Source organism: Anopheles coustani, chromosome 2, assembly GCF_943734705.1.
Source record: "Anopheles coustani chromosome 2, idAnoCousDA_361_x.2, whole genome shotgun sequence".
NCBI classification, from domain to species: Eukaryota; Metazoa; Arthropoda; class Insecta; order Diptera; family Culicidae; genus Anopheles; species Anopheles coustani.
The window spans coordinates 46,711,361-46,732,435 of NC_071289.1; the positions used below are offsets into that span (position 1 = coordinate 46,711,361).

Below are 21,075 nucleotides of genomic sequence, written 5' to 3' on the forward strand. Positions count from 1 at the left end.
ATTCAGATAGTTTTCTCTTCGTTAGGAGACGTTATGTCCACGTTAGATGCTTTAAATATCAATTATTTTCCAGATGACAATATTTTGAACGAAAATTTTGTTGTAAATTTGTTTGTTTTACATAAAACTAAAAAAATCTTTAAGTTAATATAAAAAAAGATTGATAAAATAATGCACCCATAGAAAAGTCCAAAAATGTGTGGTTTTTGCTGCGCCACCTGGCGGGATTGTCCAGAAACATCATAATTTCGTGTAATATAATAGTATTACACGATATTACAATGAAAAAATTGCAAAACATTTGGTTCCCAATTTTATCCCGGCAATTTGCTCTTTTCGCTCCATAGTGCAGGGGGAGGATGTGGTATAGTAGCTACTAGGTATTAGGTATTATACCTAGATATTAGGTGATGAGAGCGGAACAGGTATCAAGTGGAGAGAGCTGAGTTGGGGTCAGTCGTTGGAAAACGGGAATAAAGAACGGACGTGTTTAACCCTGGTGTATCAATGTGTTCCACGGGATATCACAGTTCGGTTGACAGTTTCACAGCTAGTGACGGACGCAGCCACCTGCATGACATGTCCATGACAGTTGGTGGTCGCAGCCACCGTCATAACAGATGTCAGACAACCCACAAGAACCCTATAGGTTCATCCAGACGATGGCAATCTTTCCGTCAATCTATCGCACACATTCAAACATGGTTGTCAGCCATGTGCAAAAATGGTGTATTCTGTCCATACGATGGCAATCAATGTTCATCAATGTTACCAACAATGTTCAAGGTTTCTAAATATTTTTCATGGTATATAGTTATCTTGGTAAAATATGTATCATGAGAAAGTAACAACAAATGGTAACTAGTTAACATCACAAAAGTGAATTTAATTAGTGGCATGATAGAAAAAGTGAACCAACACTTGCCCAAATGAAACTGACTCGTTCTAATTAATAATTTACTTAAGGTTCGTACAGGATATAGCATAGCTTCGTTACCTTGTTGAATGCCAAACGGATCGCTGTCAACATTGCTAGTCAATGTTTCTAGCTGATCCATCGACCCATGGATAGCTCGTCAATTCGTTCGTCAATGTTGCTTGGCACACACATACAGTCAACGAAGTCGTGTACGAATACGATAAACGTCAACATTGCCGAGAAACATTGCTGTCGTCTGGATGAACCTTATAGGGTTTCATACCCGGTTGACAAAAATTCTAATTTTTTGCAGCTGTCATGTAGTATCAGCAAGTTTTTCCATGGCAGATTGCTGGGACTCTTGCTGGAAGTACATAGTACCCAAGGTGTATAAATATAGAAGGTGACTTTATGTCGCTTTAGAAGGGGTGCCATATTTGAGAGGAGTTATGTCAAAAGCCCAATCCTTTTCCGATACCCCCCTCAAAATCCATATGAATACCCCAGAAGTGTTATGTCAAGTCATGAAATGTCATTTTACACTGGACGACTTCACCTTCTAATTTATACACCTTGCATAGTACCAGCAACAATGTCAATTTCTGCCAACCGGGTACATATCATATATGATATTGGTCGGACGTTGCAACCCTTAGAATAGATAAAACAGAACAGACACATACCAGAATTACTAGGAGCAACATTCCAAAAAAGAATAAAATAACGGAAAAATGTGTTTTCAGTTGAAGCATGAAGCGACTGAAAGTTTATTAATTTTTAAAATATTTTTTGTAACTTTACAAAAAAATTTGAATAGTTGAGAATCTTAGTGCAAAGGTATCAGTACTAAACTACATAAAAGGCAAACTTCTATGTAAAAAGCATGAACTACACAGATAAATGGTTGTAGATCTGAAAGGTGATTTTTGTTGGAACCTCAAATTAATGTACTTTATGAATTCTTAAAATTATAAAAACTGTATAATATTTTGGAAAATACCCTCAAGTATCTTCACTGAAAATTTTTCGAAGGCCTAGGAAGCTGGATTCAATGGCCGTACTGGAGAAAATCCTCGCCGAAGAGAAGAAGAAGAAGAAGAATTCTGAAAAGAAGAGCAGGCAGTTCTGCAGAGAATTCTTTTACACCTGAATAACACCAAAATTTCTCGTTGGGTAGTCGCTATCATATCTATATGTCGAATGTATTTCAACTTGAAAATCTCAAACAATTATTTTAAGGCTAAAAAAATGAAAAAAATATTGTTCGTGTGCATCGTGCTTCCAATTGATGGTATTTATTTTGTCTTCATAAATGTTTCTCTATAATACTTCAATTCACCGATGCTCTCCTCAATATCATTTAAAGACCGATGAACAAATTGTTTTGGCGGGGCTGATTCATAAGCCAACTTATTCCAACGCTTGCATAGTTCTTTGATGGTGCTTATATCGATCACACGATAATGTGCGTATTCATCAAGACCTGGCATATATTTTTTGAGAAATAACCGATCCATATAAATGCTGTTACCGGCTATCGGGCAACTACGCTCCGGACAGTACTGCTTTATGAAATTTAGCATTTCCTTTTCAACTTGTTGCACTGAGTACGTAGATTTTCTCACTGCATCTATAAGTTGTGTCTTCGCATGATGTTCTTTGCACCAATCATTCATGTTTGCCAAAACTGCATCTGACTCGTGAACAACTAAATTAGGTCCTTTCGCCACAATGTTCAAATCGCCATCGGTGATGATACAGGCCATCTCCAGAATTCGATCTTCTTCTACGTTTAAACCAGTCATTTCTAAATCGATCCAAATAATGTTGTTCGCGTTGATTAAAGCTGACATGTTCCTGCGAATAATTCGAAGCATAACTGTAACAGAATGGGAAAAACCGAACATTAAAAAAACATTTAACAACTGGTTTTACAATTTGAATAGCTTAGAACTATTAAATTAGCATACTATACAAAAATGAAGAAACAAGAAACAAGTGTTGAAACATTTATAATCGCAATTTCTTAAATACTTTTTTAAGTGGAAAAACATTCCCTACTGGGACTAGGCATTCTCTCGGAAGAGAGTTATGCTGTGGCCGATAGACAGTACATTATAGATCGATGGTTGTTCCTCGGGGTCCACACTACAGCGCGACGTCGCCTGATAGGAGCTGAACTCGATATAAAAAAAACCTTGCGCGATGTCGCGCGAATCGCGCTAGGTTTTTTTTGCATGGAGTTCAGCACCTGTCAGGCGACGTCGCGTTACGCGACGGTGCAGTCTGGAAAGCGTGTTCGAAACATCAGGGTGTGCCAGACTAGACAGACTATGGCGTGGTGTTCCCTCGCGCTACCCCCGCGGTACAAAATGAGTGCTTGCACACAATTTCCATCCGTTTCACTGACTGTTTTACCCACCCTACCCAACAAACTACTGCTTGCACACAACTGCTCACTAGTGATGAGTCTTACGATTCTTTTCACGGATCGACCCGGAATCGAGTCCGTCCCTAGAAGAATCGATTCTGACCCGTAGGTGCAACGAGTTCGGGTCGACCCGAACCAACGGGTCGAACTCGCATATGGACAGCTGCACCTACTGGTCGACCCGGAATCGTTGCACCCACGGGTCGACCCGAACTCGTTGCACCTACGGGTCGACCCGAACCAAAGGTTCGAACTCGCATATGGGCAGCTGCACCTATTGGTCGACCCAAACTCGTTGCACCTACGGGACGACCCGAACCAACGGGTCGAACTCGCATATGGGCAGCTGCACCTACCGGTCGACCCGAACTCGTTGCACCCACGGGTCGACCCGGAGTCGTTGGAATCGAGAGTTCGACCCGGAGCGCTCCGGGTCGGTTACGGATCGCACGACCCGATAGGTTCGGGTCGACCCGCTCATCACTACTGCTCACCCACCGTCTTCCTGCTTCACCCCCTATGGCAGCTATGGTTCAAATATCTCTCACTCCCCTCGAATCCTAACTACATTTGACACAGTAGGAAGGTTTGATTTACATCTGGTCAAAATTTTATTCCGGATATTTTCTACAATGTTACTGCCGATTTTTAGTGCGATTGATTAATATATACAACCGGACGCACTAACAAATACAGTCGACTCTCGATAATTCAAACGTTTGATAATTTGAAACTCTCTAAAATTCGAAGTATATCAGTAGTCCCTTGGAAAACTCTCACTATTTCGAATAAAAACAATACAATTTGGTACACTCGATAAAGCGAAGTAAAATTCGAAGCTAGGTTGCTCTCTTCACGCGATAATTCGAAGCTGTATCCACTCAACTCCCAACAATTCGAAGTTCTGAGCAAGTTGAAACGTAATAGAACGCGATACATTGCGGGTGCCCTGTAACTCGGGGTCCACACTACAGCGCGACTTCGCCTGACAGGAGCTGAACTCCATATAAAAAAAAACCTTGCGCGATCTCCCGCGAGTCGCGCTAGATTTTTTTTGCATGGAGTTCAGCGCCTGTCAGGCGACGTCGCGCTGTAGTGTGGACCCCGAGTAACACTCTGTTGAACGCGGACGAAGATTTTCGTCCGAATTAGGCTACATGGTGTAGACGGGCGGACGGACATATTTGGGCCACAACCGCTTTGTAGGAAGGTGCACAAAGAAAATTGAAGAAAAAACAGTTAGCGAAAACGGTGGGTAAATCAATACACGCATACTTATTTCCAGTTCATAACTCAACAACCGTAGCTGCTTATTTCCTACCACTCTTGATAATTCGAACTCTCGATAAATCGAACTTTTTTCTGGGTCCCTCCAACTTCTAATTATCGAGAGTAGACTGTAAATAGTATCCAATCAAACATATTTTTTTATGGGTTATTTCTTCGCAAACACGTTTTTTGCTCACCAATTAGATTTATTTTTGACCATCGTATTTTTCCAGAGTAGCCGTCAGCATTCCTGCTGTCTAAAGACAAATCAGTGTAGTGGTGGGATAGCTCCAGAAAAGAATGACATCTTCGCATCCGATCCAGCAAAGGAGCGAGTCCTTTCATAGATAAAAAAAATATGGTATTATAACACCCTAATCTTTATTCATTTATTCATTATTTTATGCAACTGATTAAGTCACGGACAAAACGAATATTAGAATTATATTCGCTGCTCGATCAGATACTACTTTTTATAGTTGACTCGTGCGTCGGAAAGATAACTTGATTGCTCAGGCAAGTACGCAGTAAGGCCTGAAATTGGCAAGTGATTGATGCCTGTCCCGTGTGAGCAAGGAGCTGGTAATTAGGTGGCTATATTATTTCACAGCTTCTGTAATTACAAGCTTTCAAACAATTTGTTACAGGTAAATGATTGCTCCGGAGCGAACAGCTTTCATAAAATTGTCTGCATGCTAGTCAATTGCCACTTACCAACGAGTGGGTCAATCTTTATGCACAATGAATCTTCATAATGCAATATGAGGTGCCAATAAAACTGAATTTACGGTCGGATTAAAAAATTTCCAATAGGGAGCAAATGAATTCATACGATCCAGCTCCGACGTTCCAGCTCTAGTTCAGTGTTGATAGCTGCCAGCAGCACTTGGCGTGCGTCGAGTGCAGTGAAAATATAAGTGTGAAAAATAGTTGTTTTCAATCTTACCAAGCTCATTACACGGATAAGATTGATTAATAAAGTGTGTGCGTTCATTTAAACATGTAAAGCAGATGAAAATTGGTCGTGCTTCAGTATTGTCAATGCTCTTGCACTCAATGCTCTAATAAGTGATATAGTCTTTCTTCTTTTGCAGGTTTTGCCAGAAGTTGACCTAGGAGTAGTGCCAGTGAAGTGTAAAAAGAGAAATTAAATTGATAAAACTGTAACATAACCTAAAGATAAATTCCAAAATAGTTGTTTACATTTTCGGATGACATTTCCCTCGTGGGCATTGGGTGACCCGGAGGGTTTGGGGAAAAATTAGGGAAGGGAGGAACGAGGAGGGGTAACACATAACAGAAGGGGAGTGAGTTCCTTCCCCTCATTTGTCGAATTACTGAACGCCATATATCAAAAAGACTCCTATCGCTTGGCGTTCAGTGATTCAAGTATATGGGGTTCAGTAATTCTAATGTATGGCGTTCAGTGATTGCATGCAAGTTTATGTACACCGGGGACTGCTACCGGCCTGCTACACGAGCCGCAAACTCCAACCGCAAACTCAAAAACCGTATAAGTTTACGTCAAAATCTTTGCGGTTCGTGTAGCCGCGTTTTGCGGTACCAATTCTGTGAGCCACGCTACACGAGCCGCAAACTCAAAAACTTGGCAGCGCCAACAAAAAGAGGTTTTTGTTTTTGATTTTTCAGTTAACTCAAAAATCTTCCTTCAAAGCAAACAAGATCTTATTTCAATGCACACAAAAAGTAAAAGATGGATAATCTGTTGATGAGTGAAGTGTGGCTAATTACCCTATCGCGGGTCATCGAGTTGAGTACCCAAAACTTGCAACAACGCAACAGGCAACGCAACAGGCGTATTGTGCGTAGGCAAGAAGATGGCAACCGTTTGCTGGACAATACTGTAGCAGAGCAAGCAAATGAAACTACAGGCTGGCCCCGGTGTTCGTCACCAAACGGTACTTTGACAGCGACGAAAACCGGGGCTAGCGGACTAAATTTCTTACGTTTATAATACCTACTCAAAACTTGACTAACACAAAACAAACGTTACTTATGTACATTCTTCTCGTCTGAATTTTCAGTGGTTGTTATGAAGGTGTTCTTCAAACTATAACAAAGTTTGTGTGTTTTATCACCAAATCAATGGCCATCAATCGTTTTATACTACGTTTAACTTTCTTGGTTTCCATGCCGCGTAGGTTTACAATAATACATTCAGTGCTTCAATTGGAAGATATTTTTGCTTGAGCAAAGCAGTCTGAAGCAGAAAACCTGCATCACTCGTTTATGAGTCCATGTTCGGATCTTCTGTCATACAAAATGCATTGAATCGTATGAGTTAAGAACAAAGCACGCTACTATAAACCAGCTTCGAACGGTTTGTCAAACGACGAAAACCGGGGTCGGCGAAAACCGGGGCCAGCCTGTATAATTAACTTTCTTCGCATGAAGAAGGAAGATTTTGATGTTCTCAAGTTACGTAAAAAGTGGTAGGATAAAATATTTTAATCTTTATCATTAAACTTTTTGAAACTTTTGAATAAAATCAGTTGGTGGGCCGGACTTTGCCGACCCCTGATCTATGGTGAATTTATAATTGATATTCTAGCTATAAAATGACAAAATATTACTGTAGCTGCAAAATAAACACGTAAATTTATCACCACATGTTCGTTTATTTTGTTTTTGAGATTTGTTATATTTACATTTATTTCTTCTTCATCTTCTTCTTCTGGCGCATTTGAGTTTGCGGTTAGCTGCCAAAAACTTTGCGGGTGCAGTTTTCAGCTCACGGAGCTGAAATGTTTCTGACGTAAACTTTTCGGCTGTTCCCCTCTTTGCGCCGCAAAGTTTTTGAGTTTGCGGCTCGTGTAGCGTGGCTCCTACGCCATGAGCACCTCCAATTTATTATATTCTTCTTCTTCTTCTTGAAGTAACGATCGCGTTAACCATGCCTGCCCTTTTTATCAGGGGCAAGACTTTTACCATTTTTTACAAGACTTTTACCCTTTGTGTACATGGATAATCAGTCTTCTCGTATAGGGAAGGGTCCAGTCTCCGTTGGGATTCGAACCCACGCCGTTGAGGTGGTGAGCCCCGGCGTTCATGGCCCGATTTTTTATCCGGCACAACCGCTCGACTGTCGTGGGGCTCGAGAGTCCCTCTCATACTACACAGGATGATTGCGTAGGCGCATTTTTATAAACACAGGAAAAAAAATGAATGAAAATGAAGTAGAACGAAGTAGGACGACTGCTCGAAAACGTCCTGCATTTGTTTCACCCCCATACAAAAAAGTAGCACTTTTTGTACGATATTTCGAGCTGCCTAGCGGGCAACTGCTCGATTCAGGCGATAGTTGGAGATGACAGGATCGATGCGTCAAAAAGGACCACGTGCCTTTTTCTTTCAGACCCCCCAATTTCCGCTTAACGGGGGGTCGGATTACACGCACACAACGTTGAGTCAGAGGTGGCACGCACACTAAACACGCCAGGCAAAAAAAGAGCAAAAACATAGTTGGTCTCGTATTCCGCTCTCTACTATGCCCAGTCCCACTCTTTCTCCCAGCTCGTCTTCAATTCTCACCAATGCGTCTTTTTCTACTATTTCGTCTTCATGTTGTCTCGATAGGATAAGTCAGTGCAATAATCACTCTGGGCTATTGGTCAGTTGGCGATGCCCGCCCACTAGTCAATTTAGCCGTTACCATACAAGTTTTCCCACCCCCGACCCCTCTTGGCCCATACTTTGGTCTTTGCACACAAGATGTCGAGTATGCCATCTTTTTTTAGCATGTAGCTCGTCATCGTCTGTCCCGCTCATCTGTATAATTCAACGTTCTGTTGGATCCAACCCGGGTGGTGTAAACGTAACTTCCCGTGTTTGGCCACAGCGATTCAAAAATTTGTCTGTGTTAGTGGAACCGTACATGGGAAGAGAAAATGACAAGTTCGAGAAGCCGGATCTGTATCACAACAAGAAGTGAGTTGAACACACGCAAAAGCAAAGCTAATCGTGGTAATTGTTTTAGTTTCTGCGGATCTGTAATTTCTTTTAGTGATTCCAGAACATTTTTATCTTCAGTTCGATGGAGACACTCAACTGTAAAAAGTAAGGAAAGCAGCATCTCAGGAAGCCGACAAAGCGACCGGGGAAACTACATCCGAGGCAGCAAAGTCGGAGTCGGAAGTTCCGACGCAATCGGTGTCGCCAATCCTGACCTTGTTAAAAAGGGTAAGCACAAGCATGCCGATATTCATTTCGTACCAGTTGCAGCGTAATGAAATCTCACTCCAGTTTTAGACAATTACAACCAAATCGATCGATAGACGAGTGCTTGTTTACGATGGCTTATTGTGTCCGGATGTTTCATACACCCGAAACGATAAACAGTTCCCGTGAATTCTTCTACTTCCTAGAGTATTATACGTGAGTATTTGAAAAGTGTTTTTTGAGAGTTAAATAAATATTTCATAATTTTTCCAATTTGAGCCTGACATTTTTATTTTACGAAATCAAGCGAAAGAAACCATTTATCACTACTACATACATACATTCCATGGTTCGCACCAACACTCAAAACTCAAAACTCCTCATAACTCCTCAATTTTATATGAGCAAAATCGAGGTGACACAAAATTAGGAGTTAGCATGCAAGTTTTTGCCTAGTGGGCGAGGTTTAACATCCAATATTAACCTAGGAGGAATGGATCCACTAGGCAATAGCTGTCAAGTGACATACATTAATCCAAGCAAGTACGTTTATGCCGCCGAGTTGAACACCGCAATGCAGGCTTCTTAGTTGATACGTATGCAGGCACGTATAAAAATTAAACGCAAAACTATTTACAAATACATAAGAATAGCTTTAAAGTATATCAAAATAATAATGTTTATTGTTCCAGGAGTCTTACAATGTATCATAACCACAATTACTTGGGTTTTTCCTTATTTTTATCCTTGCCTGCGCTAGAGGCATAGTCAGATGAGTTATAGACAAAATGAGATGCGTTAGAGAAAACTGTCAATGAGCTATTTCTATACCAGTTGCTTTAGAGACAACAGTTGATGAGCTATTTCAAAATAACGTGCGTTAGAGGCAAAATCACCTGCTTTTGAGGCAAAGTTGGCTGGCAACGGCTGTATGTATATATGGGGATATTGGAGGGATACGGGAGAGGGAGGGGTACGAGATGCAGGAAATTAACTCACAAAACCACTCACAATGAGCACCAGCACTCAAAACAGCAGCTAAAACTTATTCTCTTTAAGCAACAGTTTAAGCCGCAGTTTAAGCCACCGTTTGTATCGCGGGGGTGACAGAAATCGATGCAACTTTGTGCAGCCGGGATGGTACCATATGGTACAGTCAGTATCCGACTTACGCGGATAATGGGGACCAGAGAAATCCGCGTATCTCGAATTTCCGCGTATCTCGAATATTGCTTGACACATAGTTTATACTAGGAGGTAAGAGATCCAGCTCTTGTGTACATGTATCATAGGATATAAAATTTTTTTCTTTGTCCATTAATATGAATGCAATGCAAGCGTATTCAAACAACATAAATTGCAACAATCGAAATAAACAGCGTAAGTTATGCAAATGCATAATTTACATATTTATTCGTGTGGTTGTACATCTCAGGAATTTAAATCGATGTAATAAACCTAATCTACTGTCAAATTTTGAAAACCGCGTATCTCCGAATCCGCGTAAGTCGAGAACCGCGTAACTCGAGAACAGACTGTACGCTGTAGCTAGACCGTACCAAATGTTTGCTATGGCACGCTTAACCCCTTCACCGCGGGGGGGTCCGCGACAGCCGAGCGGTAGCGCCGGTTAGAAAATCGGCCCATGAGCGCCGGGGCTCACCACCTCGACGGCGTGGGTTCGAATCCCAACCGAGACCGGACCCTCCCCTGTACGAGAGGACTGACTATCCACGTACAACAGGGAAACAAGTCTCGTAAGCCCTTAACGGGCAGGCATGACCAAGAGGTCGTTACGCCAAGAAGAAGAAGAAGAACCCCTTCACAGTTTTGCCCATGCCTGGCTCGGGCAAGCGAGTGGAATTTGTACTGCTTTGCCCGAGCCTGGCTCGGGCAGTTCTTTTTCGCTCGTTTTGTGCCTACGTTCGTTGCGCGGTTTTTTTTTCGTGTGCACCTGCTTCGAAAACATGTTCTTTCGTGATTGTACACGTTTATTCATTTATTTGACACTAATCGATGCAATTGAACCCAATTTATGTTTATTATCGGTAGTTTTTTTGCTGATCACAATAACAAATAATGCAAACAGACCATCATTTAATCAAAAAATTTCCAAAACTTTTCGGAAAATATAATTTTTTCTTCGTTTCTAGATCAAAACTATACAAAAACGCAAAAAAACAGTGTGACAATTTTTTGAGCCATTTTCTCAACTTGGCTGGACTGTGAAGGGGTTAACCCCTGGTCATAGCTTTGCGCAACCGCATGCGGTTGCGTTTTTTCCCATGGGAGAGATAGGAGCTGTCATGGGCTGTCACCGCAGACGCAAGACCTTGCGGTTTCTGTACCAAAAAATCAAATGAGTTTGATTCTTGCCGCAGACTCTTGCGTTTTTATATGTCAACAGTAAATATTGTTCCTAGTAGACTTTAATGAGATTGTATGCTCATATAAGTGGTATATTCAAACATTAAAGTATTATTTTTGGTGAAAAGCTGTGCTCGTTTGACAGATCAAAAACGCAACCGCATGCGGTTGCGGAAAGCAGTGACCACAGGTTTAATGTAGTCTCGCGATAAAACTTCCCGGTTGACAGAAATTGACATTGTTGCTGGTACTACCCAGCGAACGGCGGTACACTGAATATCGAGCAGGTTTTTGCCTTTTTATTCGGACCCCCCGATATCCGCTTAACGGGGGGTCGGATTACACGAACACAACGTTGAGTCAGAGGTGACACGCACACCAAGCGCGCCAAAAAAAAGAGAGCAAAAACATAGTTGCTCTCGTATTCAGCTCTCTACCATCTCCAGCCCCACTCTTTCTCCCAGCTCGTCTTCAATTCTCACCAATGCGTCTTTTTCTACTATTTAGTCGTCATGTTGTCTCGATAGGATAAGTCAGTGCTATAATTGCTCTGGGCTATTTGTCAGTTGCCGATGCCCGAGGTTTAACATCCAATATTAACCTACGAGGAATGGACATCGGTTTCCATGACGTTCCATTCTCTCTCCCATCACGGCGCACGACTTTGCTCCGCTCTGGTTTCGCACGGATGGTTTCGCTTACAGCTGTTCGACGTTAATGATATGAATGGTGTATGTGTTCGATGCATGCATGGGGTATTGTTTTGATTGCGGAATGAAATTGCGTGAAGCTAATGGAATGCAATTGCATACATGAAACTAAGTAATTTCTTTATTTGTCGTTTAACTTCCTCTTCTATTTTGTTTTCCGTACTTTTCACTATAGAATTGAATAAATGAAATAACAACATTAAAACAACGATTAAAAATAATGAATTGCTATGGGCTGAAATACGGTAGTAATGCGTCTTCACATTAACGCAACCACCGCAATAATGCCGTTAATCGCTCTATGCACGTGTCAGCATGAGTAAAGGTCCATTGGATTTTGGTTCATGGAAATGAGCCAGAGCCTTTGCGTTAATTTTCGCCATTCACATTATTGAAACAAACAGAACCGTACAGCGATTGCTACTAATTTCAAACTTGATATTTGAAATCGAATTTAAATCTGGAGACCTCTACATTGCTCAGCAATCAGCTGTGCCAATAACATAGAAAACTCAGAGCACATGATAAACAAATATAGTGTTAGAGTAGGCAACCCCTGCATCGAGGTGGGAAGTGTCACTTTGACACTCGAATGTCAGAAGTCCTTTTCTCGTGTATCCTTTTTTTAGTATTCAATAAAGTTGTGCGCTTGCTACGGAAAGGTCCACGTGTTTCCAAGCTGTATATTCCGATTTACATCCGATTACCTTTTTAAGGTTATGGGCCCAGGACACTTAGCATTGCTTATCAACACACTGCTTTAATCTTGTCCGAGCGATGGAGGATAAATCGGAAAAATTGTTTCTGCCTCTCTTTGACGGCAACAACTACTCCGCCTGGAAGTTCCGGATGACGATCCTGCTGGAGGAGCACGAACTTTTAGAATGTGTTTGCAACAACGCCAGCGAGATGGACGAGCTTAAGGAAAAGGCAGGAGACACGGCCGAAGTCAAGAGGAGGAAGGAGCTGGAACGGGAGAAGCGGGCAAAGATGGACAGAAAATGCAAGTCGCTGCTGGTGTCGCGGATTCATGACTCTCAGCTGGAATACATCCAAGATAAAAAGTCGCCGAAGGATGTGTGGGATGCGTTGCAAAAGGTTTTCGAACGTAAGAGCATCGCGAGTAGAATGCACCTTAAGCGGAAAATGCTCTCCCTGCGGTTCGATGGTGGAAGCCTTCAGCAACATTTCTTGGTGTTTGACAAGCTTGTGCGTGAATATCGAGCGACCGGTGCGGAATTGGATGAGCTTGACATTGTATGCCATCTTCTGTTGACGCTGGATTCGTCGTATTCAGCCGTAGTAACGGCGATCGAAACGATGCCGGAGGAGCAACTTTCCTTGGAATTCGTCAAATGCCGGTTGCTTGACGAGGAAACGAAGCGGAAAGGTGCAGTTTTGAGTGAGCCGAGGAATGAAGCTGCTTTTTCTGGCTCTAGGTCGCGTTGGCAGCAGAAAGATAAGGTTAAGTGTTTTGGCTGCAAAATGGTGGGGCATAAAGTGTCGGAATGCCCGAACAAAAGAAAAGGAAACACTAATGCATCGAAAGCGCATGTAAGTGATGCGAGTGTGAGTTTTGTCGGAGTGAATGCAGAACAGGACAAAATGGAGTGGTATATAGATTCGGGCTGTTCTGATCACTTGGTGAACGATAAAACGTTTTTCGACGAAATGTGGCGGTTAGATGAACCTATAGAAATTGCAATAGCAAAGGATGGCGTGACAATTTGTGCGGAATACGCGGGCAACGTTAAAGTTTTGCGAGTCGTAAGTGGAAAGAAAATTGAATGCGTGGTACGTAATGTTTTATATGTACCGGATTTGCGTTGTAATCTTTTTTCGGTTATTCGTGTCGATGCTGCTGGAATGACAGTGGTGTACGAAAAAGGCAAAGTACAAATTCGTCGCGGTGCCGAAATTGTCGCGTGTGGTTCACGGGTCGGAAAGCTGTATAAGCTTGATTTTTGCTGTGTACGGCGCGGAGAAAATTCTATGTTGACGTCGGGTCGAGTGTCAAAAGAACTTGAATTGTGGCATAAGCGGCTCGGACATTTGAACGTGCGCAGTATAAAGCAATTAATTGTCGATGAAATGGTTTCCGGACTGAAAGTGAAATGTTCAGATAAGAGTGTGGTAGTTTGCGAATCTTGTTTGGTCGGTAAACAAACACGGAATCCGTTTCCGTCGCGTAAAGAGAAACGATCGTCGCGCGTGTTAGAACTCATACATTCGGATGTATGCGGTCCGATTACCTCGATCGGTGTGAATGGCGCTAAATACTTCGTGTCTTTTGTGGATGATTGGAGCCATTTCTGTATGGTTTTCCTGATTCAGTCCAAGAATGAGGTATTTGATCGTTTCCGCGAATATGAGGCTATTGTTACGGCGAAGTTTGGACAACGGATCAGTCGCTTGCGCTGTGACAATGGCGGTGAATACCGAAGCAAGCAGTTCGACCAGTACCTAAAGCAGAAGGGTGTCGTGGTGGAATGGACGGTTCCGCATACGCCTCAGCAGAATGGGGTAAGCGAGAGGATGAACCGTACCTTAATAGACAAGGCCAGGACCATGCTGCAGGATTCCGGAATTGACAAGCGGTTTTGGGGGCAAGCTGTTCAGACAGCTGCATATCTCCTCAATCGTAGCCCTACGAACGCGATTGAAGGCAAGAAGACTCCATACGAACGTTGGGAAGGCAAGAAACCCGATTTGGCAAAGCTTCGTATTTTTGGATGTGGTGTTTACGTTCACATTCCGAAGGAACAACGTGGTAAGCTTGATGCCAAAGCATGGAAAGGGGTTTTAGTCGGCTACTCTGTGAATGGCTATCGAGTATGGAATCCGAAGCAGAGGGAAATAGTCCATGCACGCGATGTGGTGTTCCTGGAAGGATGTCATACTAGTACAGAAGGAGTTGAAGATGTGTCTCCGGATGATTTCTTCTCAACGACTGTAGCTGACGATGGTTCGGCGCATGAATCAGCTGATGCTGAGTTGGAAGACGAGGTGAGAGACACGGATCTTGACAACGAATCTGGTGAATATGAAACTGCTCCTAGCTTGAGTTCCGATGTGGGAATTGAAGCGATTGATGATGATGAAACGTCGAAGCGGCAGCGTAAGCCTCCTGAGTGGCATAAGGATTATGCGATGGGATATGCAGCGTTTGCGTTAAATGCCACGAGTTATGTGGAAAATCTTCCAACCTCACTGGGTGAAGCTCGTCAGCGTGATGATTGGAGTGAATGGAAGGTTGCGGTAGACGAAGAAATGCAATCTTTATCCCGAAACAAGACCTGGGAGTTGGTAAAGCTACCGGAGGGTAGAACACCTATTACCTGTAAGTGGGTGTTTGCAGTGAAGCGCGGCATGGACGGTCAGCCTTGCCGTTATAAAGCCCGCTTGGTGGCTAGAGGATTTAGTCAGCGCTATGGTTTTGACTATAACGAAACTTATTCTCCAGTTGCTAGATTGGACACTCTCAGAACGGTCTTAGCATACGCGAATGAAAAGAAAATGATCGTGCATCAAATGGATGTGCGCACCGCATTTTTGAATGGCACGATAACGGAGGAGATTTTCATGACGCAGCCTGAAGGGTTCCAGAGGGATGGAAATCTTGTGTGCCGTTTGCGGAAGTCTCTGTACGGCCTGAAGCAGGCGTCAAAGGCATGGAACGATCGGTTTGATAGCTTCATTCATGATCGTCTGGGTTTTCAGCGAAGCCTAACTGATCAGTGCCTGTATACACGATCAACGAAGAATGATAAAGCTATTATCGTGCTGTACGTAGATGATCTTGTGATCGTAGGATCGACGTTAGAGGCTGTAGAGCGTGTGAAAGAATGCCTTTCGAACGAATTTGAGATGAAAGACATAGGCGAAATTAAGTGTTTTCTCGGAATGAATATCAGCTACGACATGGAACAAGGCGTGATGCAGATTCATCAGCGAAATTATCTCCAGGATGTTTTGCGGCGATTCAAAATGGAGACGTGCAAACCTTGTTCGACACCAATCGAGAATCGGCTGAAACTGTTAAGAGGCACAGAGGAAAACCGTACGGTGCAACCATATCGCGAATTGGTGGGTTGTTTGATGTACGCAGCTCAAACAACAAGACCTGATCTGGCAGCAGCAGTGAACTTATTCAGCCAGTATCAGAGTTGTCCAACGGATGAGCATTGGACACATCTGAAGAGAATCCTTCGCTACATACAAGGTTCTCTAGATGTGGGCCTTGTTTACCGCAGAGGTAAAGGAACAGCGCTAGAGGTGTACTCGGATGCGGACTGGGCTGGTGACCCCAACGATAGACGGTCGGTAAGCGGAAGCGTTTTCAAAACGTTTGGGTCTACTGTGGCATGGATCACTCGGAAGCAGCAGAGTGTGGCGCTATCTTCGACGGAAGCTGAACTGACGGCTTTGTGTGTTGCGGTTTGCCATGGTGTTTGGATGTCGCGACTACTTTGTGACCTTGGGTGCAAGGTGAATTATCCGGTGACTTATTTCGAGGATAATCAGTCAACAATCAGCATCGTGGAAGACTCCAAGGGTCTTGGAAGGCTAAAACATGTTGACGTGAAGCTGTTCTTTCTGAAGGACTTGGTTAGAGACAAACGGATTGTCCTTGAATACATCCCTACAGCGGAGCAACAGGCGGACATGTTGACGAAAGGGTTGCCGACTTCTGAGTTTCGGCGAAACTGTTCAGCCATAGGTTTGGCAAAGTGCAGCGGTTGAGTGGGGGTGTTAGAGTAGGCAACCCCTGCATCGAGGTGGGAAGTGTCACTTTGACACTCGAATGTCAGAAGTCCTTTTCTCGTGTATCCTTTTTTTAGTATTCAATAAAGTTGTGCGCTTGCTACGGAAAGGTCCACGTGTTTCCAAGCTGTATATTCCGATTTACATCCGATTACCTTTTTATATAGGTCCAATAAGAATGAAGGAGATAGCACATTTGAGGCATGCTCTTTTTGCACATAGCAGAAAGCATTGAAAGAGAACCCGCAACACGCATACAATGCATATGCCTTCCGCTTCACGCACACCATCAACCGGTTTTTATTCCGCGTTAACCACAAATGCATGACCCAATGAGGAAGAAAGAGTCAGGGCATAGCATCAATAGCAGCTATCTTGTTCTTGTCCACAGTAGAGGGTCGCGGAGGTGATATTCTCCCTACCCCTCGCCTGTAAAATGAACTGATTCGAGCAAAACCGTTCGCAGGGTACAGTCTGCTGCAAGTAAAATCGGACACTCGAAAAATGAGACGATCTGCTGTCTTACCGCAAGCCTACAGCATTCCCGGAACCGAATATTGACCTTCAACGTATACATTTCTTTTCATCAACTCTTCCTCTATGTAAGAAAATTGAAAACGGAATCAAAATCTATTGTTTTACTGAGATACGGCCCAAAATGTGGGCGAAGACCCGAAAAGCGGACACGCAAGTAAAATTGGACAGGTAATTTTCTTTGCCGTTTGGTGCACTTTAAGTGGCCGCATGTCGTTCTAGCACCACATTTATGAGTTGGCCTCTATTGTTCTTTCTAGTTGCAAGGTAGACAACAAAATCATGAAACAAAATACTCAAATTTGAACCAGAAGCAACGAACCTAAACTTGTTAGTATCAAATGGGCTTATGCCCAGATTATGATCAGTAATATGGCCCAAACATGAAGGTAAACTAGCTGCGATGAACGCAGAATAGAATTGGATAATCTTGTGAAATGAAAGTTTGTTAATTTCATTACTGAAGCCCTTGGTTTAACCAAATTAATGAACCATAGCCCAGTAACCCGCTTGGAAACATGAAAAGAAGAGTCAATAAAGTAAGAAAACAACGATTAAATGAAGAAAATTCATCAAACATATTTACATAGTCAAAGGTATTATCCATTAGCTTTCATATCAGTAAAAAATTTTTTGAAGTTTGCACATGATTAATCAATCATATGGTATTCTAACTCCGTCGAAGTCCCTGGGAAGCAGCAGTCATACACGGCATCATGAACAAGGTGTATTATATCAATATTCTCAAAATTAAGTCAAAACCTAGAACCTAATAACTAACATTTGAGGTAATTTTTTGTATTCTATCAAGATTATAATTCAAAACACGCATTACTGGATGCTAGATTATGGGTATTATTGAACTACCCAAACTGCTCAATACCGCTATCTAATAACAATACGCTTGTGGGTAACAAAGCAGTTGTAGGAACTTGTGCTGTTGGTTGTATGACTACAAACCAATTTAAAACTTCTTGAGAAAATTTAAAGACATGAACTGTAGAGTTTATGTAAAGAAAATTACCAAAATTAAGTCGGAAGCGAGCCAAAACGGGTACAAGTTTTTATCGCTACAAGTGAAAACTAAAGAAAAGATTGAATTTTAATCACCTGTTTAGATTATTTACATTACATAAAGTAAATTGTGTCAGTAAATTATGATAAACAATTATTGTCAGTTAAGTTTAAACAAAAACATTGCAAATACTTCACACTGAAATAGTAACATTTTTCATTTTCACACACACCAACTTATTGTTATTTTCTGCGTGGTTTTTTAATGATAATGTTGGTACCTATAAAATAAATACAAAGAACAATAGTGGCCAACTCATAAATGTGCTGCTAGCACGACATGCGGCCACTTAAAGTGCACCAAACGGCAAAGAAAATTACCTGTCCGATTTTACTTGCGTGTCCGCTTTTCGGGTCTTCGCCCACATTTTGGGCCGTATCTCAGTAAAACAATAGATTTTGATTCCGTTTTCAATTTTCTTACATAGAGGAAGAGTTGATGAAAAGAAATGTATACGTTGAAGGTCAACATTCGGTTCCGGGAATGCTGTAGGCTTGTGGAAAGACAGCAGATCGTCTCATTTTTCGAGTGTCCGATTTTACTTGCAGCAGACTGTACAGTCTGCTCTCGAGTTACGCGGTTCTCGACTTACGCGGATTCGGAGATACGCGGTTTTCAAAATTTGACAGTAGATTGGGTTTATTACATAGATTTAAATTCCTGAGATGTACAACCACACGAATAAATATGTAAATTACACATTTGCATAACTTACGCTTTTTATTTCGTTTGTTGTAATTTATGTTGTTTGAATACGCTTGCATTGCATTCATATTAATGAACAAAGAAAAATTTTGAATATTCTATGATACATGTACACAAGAGCTCGATCTCTTAACTCCTAGTATAAACTATGTGTCAAGCAATTGAGGGTATTACAATTGGGAGCGCGGAAACGATACACTTCTCGACACTGCCCCATACAAAAGGTAAACAACACTTTGAAAAAAGCGAAAAAATGGCTGGCCGTCTCGACGATCCAAAACGACGCCACCTACGTGTCGAGACGATGCGCGGAAACGAAACGACGCGGCTAGCCATTTTTTCGCTTTTTTCAAAGGTGTTGTTTACCTTTTGTATGGGACCGCGACGAGAAATCTGACAATTCGTATCGTTTCTGCGCTCCCAATTAAAATACCCTCAAATATTCGAGATACGCGGATTTCCCTGGTCCCCATTATCCGCGTAACTCGGGAACAGACTGTATGTAGTTCCAGCAAGAGTCCCAGCAATCTGCCATGGAAAAACATGACAGCTGCAAAAAATTTGAATTTTTGTCAACCGGGTTATGAACAACAGACACAATACTGCACGGATGGCAAGCGTTCCATAAACACAAAGCCGAACTTAGCGGAATAAGCTGTCAAAGGCTCGTTGGAATCAAAGCAAGATAAACACACTACACACACTAAAACACACTATATAAGGTAGCGGAATGTAGAGCATTTTGACGCCTACACTGGAAAAAAATTGAAAAATAGCTTTTGGCAGTATGCTGATACTCAAATTTGGCGGGAATCGTCCTTAGAAGATAAACAAACAACGCTTGAGAACCAAACAAACCGATTCTTCAATTGCTTTCATTTTGTTCGCCGATGGTGGTTTACCGATTTTTCGACCAAATGTGTCGAAGTTTCACCTCACGTACCTTCTGGTTACTTGCATAGTTGTTTACATTCTATGCTGTTTATCACCATGTTGTCAAAAATCACGGTCGCCATTTTCTAAAAAAATACCTCCTAAAAAGTCACCTATTCAGCATTTATTCATCTTGGATCAAAGTGATTACTACCCTTAGAACCCACCTTGGTTTGGATGTTGTATTAATTTCACATTAAAGCTTATTCAAACAAAAACTGGCAGTATTCTAAGAAGCAGTCATGGCAAACACCATTTACATTTTGTGTAACTTTTCATTTTACGATTTTCCAACTTACCAAACAGGCCAAAATAACGTTGAAAATGTCTCGACAAGTGTCACCTGACATGTGATACGGAAAGTTAACACCATCTGTAGTGTTGGGTGAATCGAGATTCGGAAAACTCGAAAATTCGATCCCTAGACTGATTCCTAAGATTCGAATCCCATCCCAGAAATACCCTTGGTAAACGAGGGCTTATACAGTCTGTTCTCGAGTTACGCGGTTCTCGACTTACGCGGATTCGGAGATACGCGGTTTTCAAAGTTTGACAGTAGATTGGGTTTATTACATCGATTTAAATTCCTGAGATGTACAACCACACGAATAAATATGTAAATTACACATTTGCATAACTTACGCTTTTTATTTCGTTTGTTGTAATTTATGTTGTTTGAATACGCTTGCATTGCATTCATATTAATGAACAAAGAAAATTTTTGAATATTCTATGATACATGTACACAAGAGCTCGATCTCTTAACTCCTAGTATAAACTATGTGTCAAGCAATATTCGAGATACGCGGAAATTCGAGATACGCGGATTTCTCTGGTCCCCATAATCCGCGTAACTCGGGAACAGACTGTAGTGTCATCATTCCCCACCCGGTTGACAAAAACTCAAATTTTTTGCAGCTGTCATGTAGTACCAGCAAGTTTTTCCATGGCAGATTGCTGGGACTCTTGCTGGAACTACATAGTACCAGCAACAATTTAAATTTCTGACAACCGGGCAGAATTTTACTGCCAAAAGAGCCACATACGCATACATTACATTATTATTATTTACGCATTATTTACGCATACGCATATCTTGGCGTTTTTCATCTGTCAAATTAACACAGTTTTCTGCCCCAAATAAAACTTTAACTTGTAAAAATCCCGTTTATATGAGTATACAATCTCA

General features: G+C 41.9%; 1 protein-coding gene across 2 annotated transcripts; it reads right to left on the bottom strand.

The window, feature by feature from the left end:
* Nucleotides 1-2,179: 2,179 nt before the first annotated feature.
* LOC131262552 (oligoribonuclease, mitochondrial) lies at nt 2,180-20,264 on the bottom strand. 2 transcript variants are annotated; one of them, XM_058264588.1, is made up of 2 exons: nt 20,186-20,264; nt 2,180-2,798 (listed from the first exon to the last, which is right to left on the bottom strand). In XM_058264588.1, exon 2 carries the CDS (start codon nt 2,794-2,796, stop codon nt 2,215-2,217), a length of 582 nt encoding a protein of 193 aa, XP_058120571.1. In that variant the 5' UTR covers nt 2,797-2,798; nt 20,186-20,264; the 3' UTR covers nt 2,180-2,214. The 2 variants fall into 2 exon arrangements, with proteins under 2 accessions (XP_058120571.1, XP_058120572.1); XM_058264589.1 differs by having other exon boundaries at nt 2,180-2,776; nt 20,186-20,217.
* Between the last annotated feature and the right edge of the window lie 811 nt (nt 20,265-21,075).

What these genes read in the sequence shown, in the direction of transcription:
- LOC131262552 (XM_058264588.1), bottom strand. Translation starts at nt 2,796, where the DNA reads ATGCTTCGAATTATTCGCAGGAACATGTCAGCTTTAATCAACGCGAAC.